The sequence below is a fragment of the Lactuca virosa genome, chromosome 1 (genome assembly GCF_052849685.1).
Source record: "Lactuca virosa cultivar CGN04683 chromosome 1, Lactuca_virosa_CGN04683_v6, whole genome shotgun sequence".
NCBI lineage: Eukaryota > Viridiplantae > Streptophyta > Magnoliopsida > Asterales > Asteraceae > Lactuca > Lactuca virosa.
The window spans coordinates 94,599,765-94,608,041 of record NC_136426.1 but is presented as its reverse complement, the minus strand read 5'-3'; the positions used below and the strand labels follow the sequence as shown (position 1 = coordinate 94,608,041).

Sequence of the window (8,277 nt, the reverse complement as noted above, 5' to 3'; positions counted from 1 at the left end):
GACTTCTTACTTAAAACTATGTCCGGTGGATGTATTTGATAGGAAACAAAAGGAACACGTGTATGGACACCAAGCCCATTCTTACTGGACTACACATGCAGAGCACCATCTCGATGAAGGGTAAAGAATAAAATTATATATAAAAAGTTAACCTACCAAAGAAAAAAAGAAAAACAAAAAATAAATTCCAACCGATCACAAAAGAATATTGTTCACAAGCGGCTTCTAAATTAGTATAATATATAATTAAAAATCAATTCCTCCCAAAGGAAAGCATTACTTTAGAATAGTAGTCCCAATTCTTATCGACGACGACAGTTTCTTCATACTCATAACAATAAAGTATCTCCGAATAATAGTCCCAATCAGAATGTGAAGGTGATACAGCAGGCTCCCCAAATGGATGATCTTCCACATAACTTTGCACATCTTCAGCTTCTGCAACTCCATCCAAAAATACTCGTAACTCTCCATCCCGACCTTATCAATATTTTTTCATAAAAATTCAAAATTAATTTTAAACCAACTAATATCCTTAATCTAAGAAATAAATGTATACTTTTACCTAAAAAATCATCGTCCATATTCTCAGCATCGTACTTCTCGGGGAAGATGGCAGTGTTGGGCTGCAACAAACACCATGCACCAAATATTAATTTTAATGTAAATATCCGTATTGATATAAATAATCATATAAGCAAACGTAATACAGGATTTGCTAGAGCCTTCACAGGATCAGTGATCAGCAACGTGTTAGAAGATGAGTATTCTCCTTCATACCAGGGAAGACTCGAGTCCCTGTTCTTCCATAGCTGTTTAAGTTCTTTTAACAACACCGGCTGCTTTTTGTTCTCCAAAAACATGAACTCTGTCTTAGTGCATTGATTTTGATCCTGACAAGTGTAAATAACAACACAAACCTTCATAAAAGTAAAAACTAAACACACATCGAAACATAAAGATACTGTGAAAGAAGTGATTTAAGCTCACCCAAGTGAACAAGAACTTGCTTTTGAGTTCTCCGACAATATTGGTCAGAATGTTTTCTAAGTTATCCCTAAATAAAACAGGCATGCATGCAGTTAAGTAAATATATTTGAATCAAAAAAAGTGAATCGATGACATATAATATAAGAAATCACAATGATACTAACTCGATAGATGAAGACCATAGTCCCACTTCAAATCTTTCAAAACAGAACTTCAAGAAATCTTCACAGTAAGGCCTCTTGTAAACTGTATAAAACATCCACGTGTTATTGAGCAAAGTTTGTGTTATACTCTCATACTTAAATGGAATCATGCATGGCCAAATTTTTTGACTCACCCAGATAATCTTCGTAAGAGAAATCAGGGAGGCGGTTATTGGGAATGGTCCGACTGCCAAGATGGGCTCGGTGAACGATGAAGCCGCGGAGAGGAAGCACAAGCAGTTTCTTTTTGGGACGAAGGATAATTTTATCAAATGAAATGCCCAAATCGATTCTTGTTTCATTTTCATCATCTTCTTCTTTGCTTCTTCGGCTGTCTTCAGAAGCAACGACGATATTATTGATCTTGGATTCTTTGGCTGCCATTTTCGTGAGGATGGCTTAAACTTTGAATTCGGGTATGTTTTTGATGTGTCGATACTCAAGAGCAGTTATGAAACCAGCAGGCTTATGCGTGAAATGAAACGTCTTCCTAAGCCGAAGGTTATCTCAAAAGTTTTTTTTTTCTTTCTTTAATTTTGGTAAATTGCTAGACTTTTAATATTTAAAATAAAAGTAATTAACCCGTTGTAAACAAAAAATTAATTTTTACCTAAGACAAAACTGCAAGATTGCTATTTAAAAAACTTTGGATGGGATAAAAAACTTTTGACAAAACTTCAAAAATGGTCCCTGTGGTTTTCGAAAATATCAAGTTTAATCCCTAAGTTCAAAAAACCTCACAGATGGTCCCTGTGGTTTCAAAACTTTTAACATTTGGTCCTTCCGGCTCACTCCGTTACCATTTAGCCTTTAAGTAAGGGGTATTTTTGTCATTTCACTACCCAGGGACCATTTATGAGGTTTTGTATTACTTTTTTTAAAATAAATAAATAAATAAATAAAATTTAATATGCAAGGGGTCTCACCTCTCTCTCTCTCTCTCCCTCTCTCTCTCTCTCCGATTTACCGGTGGAAGAAACAACCACCAGAGATACCAATTTCCCTCTCCGGTCACACTCTACCACTTCCTACTGCCCACACACCACCTGCTGCCACCACCGTTTTGGTCGACTAAGCCCCACCCCCATAAACCACCACACTCTCCTCCTTCGATTCCTTTTCTATCAAGCAAGTTGACAAACACCCTTGAAAACCTGTTATTGCTTTCCCTTTTTCCTTCCGTGTTGTGAACCACTAGAAGCAAGAAAAGCCAACAGTAGGGCTGCCACAAAACCGCCACCATTCCACCGTTGTTCTTCTTTCAATAAACCACCCACACAACCTCCAGCCACCTGTCGTTGCTTCTCTCTATCCCTTCTTGTGGAACTCGCTGGAACAGAAACATAAATAGAGCAGCAGAAGGCTACCGGAGCAGCCCCCAGCTACATACCGTCACCGTCGTTCTGCTGCTGCTGGTAAGTCATCGCCACCTCTGCCATTTTGAATCACATTGTCGAGACTAGTTGATTTCAACTGAGACCAAGAGACCCAACAAAGGGTCCCGATTTCCTTCTTGTGCATCCTGAAATCGCGATCAGTTAACCAAAGAGACCCAACGATGGGTCTCGATTTTTGTTGAATCTCAAACCTGCAAATCACGATAGGTAACGAATCTGGTTGAAATTGGGGGTGGGTTCTTGTGTTCACTATAGTAACAATCACTGTGGTGCCGATCAAGGGGGTGTACCACCGATGCTCGATCGGATTGAAGAATGAAGAAGAATGGAAGTGACAGTTGTCGTTGATTTCTTCTTTGACTTGGGCTGCTCCGGCAGTTCTCAATTGTCTTACTTCTGTCCGGCGATGAAACTCGAAGGGAGGGGCAGCTGCAGTAGCCGATCAAAGTAGGGTGTTTGGGGGTTGAGCTTCGACGAGAAAGGTGGAGAGGGGGTTAGATCAGAGGCGGCAGTCCCTATTCTTCTGCTTCGTTTTTCCGGTGAGCCAATGAAGAAAATAGGATTGGGGTTTTTAGCGGCTGTGAGGGGGTGTTTGGGTGGAGCCTCTTCGACAGGAACAGTGGTGGAGAACGAGGGAGGCTGTTGCCTCTTCTTGACCAGAAATACAACCTCATGTGGAGGTTTTTTCAACCATGAGAAAGAGAGAGAGGGGAGGGTGGGGCCCTTTAATTAAATAATTATATTTTTTTTCTTTTTTTTTTAAATAGAGAAAACATCATAAATGGTCCATGTGTATTGAAATGACGAAAATGCCCCTCACTTAACAGTAGAAAGCTGACGGAGTTAGGCGGAAGGACTAGACATTAAAAGTTTTGAAACCACAGGGACGATCCATGATGTTTTTTGAACTTAGGGATTAAACTTAATATTTTCGAAAACCACAGGGACCATTTTTGAAGTTTTGTCAAAACTTTTTTACGGTCCAAAATCAAGGTTTTTCGTTGGTTTTGGTCCTTAATAAACTTGAAATGATATTTTTGTCTTTTTAATTTTTTTTTCTGTTTTTTTGTTTTTATTTTAATATTCTTTTAATTAAAAAATAAAAATAAAAATAAAAAAGAGGCTCACCCCACCTCTCTCTCTCTCGTCAACAAAAACACATACATACACAGTTCTTTAAAGCAACTCCATCAAAATCATTGAAGCCCTAAAATCGAAACCAATATCATTCCATGGAAATCAACATCTAGTTTCGATTGAAATCAGGAGGGGTTTCAAGGTCCGAACATACAGTAATGGCAAGCCAACCATCAGAGCGAGTCAACCATCGAGCATACGGGTTCACTAACAAATGATTGTTTTGCTCCTAGGATCGTAATATTCCTAAACCTAGTAGCTAAATTCCTCAAAGAAATTGTTGATCCCATGTTCAAACCTACCGAGCACTCAATCTCGTTCCTTAAAGGATGGAATCATCCACTAAACAGATGGGTGGAGTGGGTTGATCAAATGGCCGAAAAATATAGTTCCCTTTGGGTAAATTTGGGTATCTCCAACTCCATCATGAGATCTATCTACGAAGTCACCTGTAACAATGACCTAGTTCCATTTTTCTTACAGTTTTGGAGCCCAAAAACAAACACCTTCGTTTTCTCATGGTAGGAACAACAGATGGTGATGAGTGAGGTATCGATGGTGGGTGGGTTGTTAGATCAGAGACACCTCTTTCTTTCTCTTTGACTTTCTTTCTCTCTCCTTTCTCATTCCTATCGAGCAACACCAGATCATTATGTCTCTATCCCATGTCATCCACTAAATAATCCATGTATTTGGGGAATTTTGGCCAAACGAATCTAACTCTTTTGATTTGGGAGACATACTCGAGGTCTTGCAGATATGGGTCTTCTTCGAAATCATCGTCATCATCTTTAGAATTTGGAGATTACAAATGAAGCAGTGAGAGTTTTAAACAGATTAGGAAGATTTTGGTGGGTAGGTTTGATGATGAAAGAACATGAAGGATCGAGTTACATGTGTGGGTGTGTTTTTTGAGTTGCAGGTATGTATGTGTGTGTGTGAGAGAGAGAGAGAGAGAGAAAGATAGGAGGGGTTACCGATGGAGTGATAGGGTGGATATGACTAGTTCTTGTTTTTCTTTTAAATTAAAAAAGGTATTAACATAAATATAAAAAATAAAAAAAATAAAATAAAAATGTAAAATCGTCCTTTCAAGTAGTCCATGGACTAAAAATAAAGAAAAAGGACTCCATCAAAAGTTTTTTGAATACCAGATGGACTAATCTTACAGTTTTGTCAATAGCGTAATTAACATACCTCACAGTTATACATTTGGTTGCCATAATATATATATATATATATATATATATATATATATATATATATATATATATATATATATATATATATATATATATATATATATATATATATATATAACAATAGCTAAAGATTATTTACAACATAATGTGGCCCAGAAAGACATCCTTTACCAAAGACTTTCTTACAATAATGCTTCAAATGTTTGAACTAAACCAGATTGAAAGTTCATAAACATTTTTTAAACTCTTGTTTAATACAAGTGTATTCTATCCATTCTAATTATCAGAAAATATAAAATATACAAATGTTGGAAATGAATCAATTATAGATAGGTTTTAAGGCTATGGGGCATACTACCATTGAGGGTGCATGCACGATGGTGTGACGTGGCCTCAGTGATAGCGCGACAACACAATTCGATGTTCGGTGCCCACACATGTTGAATCTGGTGCTTGGTGCCCACGCTTCAACACTACACAACCTCATTCCTTTTCTCTCGTATGCATTAGAACCTGAACAACATGTACTAAAACTTGTAGTGAAAGGGTGCGGTGGTGGTATACCTTCCTAAGGTGAAAATATGTGAAATGTTGAGTGGGTTGATGTGGAGTGTGGTGGTGGTATTCCTTGTAGCCTAAGTTTGAACATCGTGACAACTAATTAGCACCACTAAACTAAGGTTGATAAGGCCATACAGGTCTCCAGCACTATACATGCACAGGGTGATGTTGTGGCTCACGTTGATGCACGGCTACATCACGCCCACATGCTCGGGGTCGTAGAAGTGTTAGAGCTCTATGTTTGATTGGTGGATATTTCATTGCAAAAAATTGATGTGAAAGATATGAGGAAAATGATATGGCATTGATGCGTAGTGAAATATTGAAATGGTGACCCTAAGGGTGTTTGTTTTATCTTGGATTTTTTTTATCATTTAAATTTATACAACTCGTGATATTGCCAATATATATATATATATATATATATATATATATATATATATATATATATATATATATATATATAGGCTTAGGTTATTTTATTCAAACTAATTATTGTACATCTATCGTATGCTATGAGAATTACTAAGAGAATAAGTTGTTTAGCAATGCGAATACGTTCAACCTTACAAGAGTATCGTCAATTTCATGCATTCTCGTTAATTATTATTTCTTTTTGTTCTCATACATCGTTTTTCACTCAGAAATTAGAATAATAATAATAAGTGTATAATAATTTTATAGACGATTTAATTAGTGAGAATATGTGTAAATGACAATAGTTATGTAAGATTGAACGTATTTATATTATCAAACAACATATTTTCTTTATCATTCACATAGCATACGATAGATATACAATAATTAGTTTAAATACCTGAACCTAACTATATATATATATATATATATATATATATATATATATATATATATATAAACTAAGGCAACAATAAAATATTCATAATAGTGACCTTAATAACACATTTAGTTTATTTTATTTGGATATTGGTAATGTCAAAACCAAACATCCATCGTTCAAAACAAACTAAAGTTACAAAAAGCCATTACCAAAAGCTCCAAAACCCACAACTGCAAAACATTAATAGCTCCAGTCTGAATCCCAAAACTCGTCATCACTACTTTCTTCCTTGCCACCGGAACTAATTATCTCCGAATAAAAATCCCAGTGAGGATGTGAAGGTGTTATCGCTGCCTCCCCAAATGGATTATCTTTAACATAACTTGGAACATCAATTGCGTCAGCAAGTCCATCCAAAAATGCCCTTAGCTCCCCATTTGGACCTGATCAATATTAATTATCGCAACAAAATTCACACATATACACCAACTAATATCCATAAATCAACCGTATGATCTTTACCTAAAAAATCATCGTTCTTATTCTTAATATCATACTCCTTAGGAAATATGGCAGTGTTAGGCTGCAACAAAACAATTAAACAAAGACCATCGAATAAAAATAAAGGACAAAAACTTTATATTCGTATACGTACACATAAAATATCAAATTAAAGATATAGAATAATACAGGATTTAAAAGGGCTTTTTCTGGGTCGGTGATCAACAACGTATTAGACGACGAGTATTCTCCACTCGGGTATTTCTTCTCCCATATATATTTAAGTTCTTTCAAGAATAATGGCTTGTAGTCATTCCCAAAACACGTAAATCTTGTCTTAGTACTTTGATTCTGATCCTGTATGGGTAAATAACAAACAACAATTCAAGAGTTTTCATGGATTTTTTGACACCAAAAATGAAGATGCATCGAAGTGAGTTTAATTAAACTCACCCACGTGAATAAGAACTTGTTTTTAAGTTCCCCGATAATTTGGGTCAGAACTTTGTCTATGTTATGCCTAAAAGAAACATCAATGAAACTTGTAAATTAACGAAGTGATCAATTAATCAATTAATGACATATATATAATACAAAAACTCGAGGATACTAACTCCATGGCAGAAGACCATAGTCCGACTTCAAATCTTTCAAAGCAAAACCTCAAGAATTCTTCACAAAAAGGCCTTTTGTAGACTGTATAAATGTACATATGTTATTCACAAATATTTGGATTATTCCCTCATAACCAAATGAAAATATGCATGGCTAGAATTTTAGACTCACCCTTAAACTTTCCGTAGGTCAGATCAGGGCGGCGGTTTTTTGGGAGGGTGGCCCGGTCACGAACATGAGCTCGGTGAGCAATGAGGCCACCAAGAGGAATCACAAGCAGTTTCTTTTTGGGACCAAGGCTAAGTTTATCCAACGAAATGCCCAGATCGGTTTCTTTTTCGTGTTTAATCTCTTCTTCTTTTTCGCTGCTTTGACTGTCATCGGAAGCAATAGCCACATTCTTGATTTTCGATTCTTCGGCTGCCATTTTTGTAAGAATGGTTTTTGGTTTAGGGTAGGTTTTGATGATGTGATATGGTATGGTTTATATTGATGGCAACTAAGAAACGAGAAGGCTTTTGGGATTTCAATCACTAGCGGCCGTTTCAATACTACTAACATCCAGGCATCTGGGATTTCAGGAAGGAGAGAGAGGCATGAAGTGAGAAAGTTAATTGTGGAATAACTATAAAATGTATAACGTTAAAATAATTTCTTTAACAACTTTCATGAATTCGGACGTCTTCGGCCCCTCCCTATTAAAGATAAACTCATGAAGGGGTACGAAAAACTGATAAAAACGCATAAACCGAAACCAGCGTCTGTTTTTTTTTTTCCTGTGTCATTATTAGATAGTTGCTGAACTCATGATATTTAAAATTTTGATGCTATAGTAAATTAAACGGATTTCGTTAGATATTAATAATTTGAAA

General features: G+C 36.2%; 2 protein-coding genes across 2 annotated transcripts; both read right to left on the bottom strand.

Moving 5' to 3' along the window:
- Window positions 1-253: 253 nt before the first annotated feature.
- Window positions 254-1,577, bottom strand: LOC145117270 (uncharacterized). The gene is made up of 6 exons (XM_079053580.1): window positions 1,328-1,577; window positions 1,155-1,236; window positions 991-1,057; window positions 711-893; window positions 566-626; window positions 254-480 (listed from the first exon to the last, which is right to left on the bottom strand). Exons 1-6 carry the CDS (start codon window positions 1,575-1,577, stop codon window positions 254-256), a joined length of 870 nt encoding a protein of 289 aa, XP_078909706.1.
- Window positions 1,578-6,510: 4,933 nt separating this feature from the next.
- On the bottom strand, window positions 6,511-7,973 carry LOC145105644 (putative FCP1 homology domain-containing protein C1271.03c). Its single transcript, XM_079042731.1, has 6 exons — window positions 7,577-7,973; window positions 7,405-7,486; window positions 7,244-7,310; window positions 6,980-7,147; window positions 6,812-6,872; window positions 6,511-6,732 (listed from the first exon to the last, which is right to left on the bottom strand). Exons 1-6 carry the CDS (start codon window positions 7,830-7,832, stop codon window positions 6,530-6,532), a joined length of 837 nt encoding a protein of 278 aa, XP_078898857.1. The 5' UTR covers window positions 7,833-7,973; the 3' UTR covers window positions 6,511-6,529.
- Window positions 7,974-8,277: the final 304 nt, after the last annotated feature.

Excerpts from the sequence above, each read along its gene's own strand:
- LOC145117270 (XM_079053580.1), bottom strand. The coding sequence starts at position 1,577 with ATGGCAGCCAAAGAATCCAAGATCAATAATATCGTCGTTGCTTCTGAA. Across the intron at positions 1,237-1,327 it reads CTCTTACGAAGATTATCTGG|TTTACAAGAGGCCTTACTGT; the intron begins GTGAGTCAAAAA and ends TGTTTTATACAG. Across the intron at positions 627-710 it reads TGAAGGCTCTAGCAAATCCT|CCCAACACTGCCATCTTCCC; the intron begins GTATTACGTTTG and ends TGTTTGTTGCAG.
- LOC145105644 (XM_079042731.1), bottom strand. The coding sequence starts at position 7,832 with ATGGCAGCCGAAGAATCGAAAATCAAGAATGTGGCTATTGCTTCCGAT. Across the intron at positions 6,873-6,979 it reads AAAAAGCCCTTTTAAATCCT|CCTAACACTGCCATATTTCC; the intron begins GTATTATTCTAT and ends GTTTTGTTGCAG. Across the intron at positions 6,733-6,811 it reads TAAGAACGATGATTTTTTAG|GTCCAAATGGGGAGCTAAGG; the intron begins GTAAAGATCATA and ends AATATTGATCAG.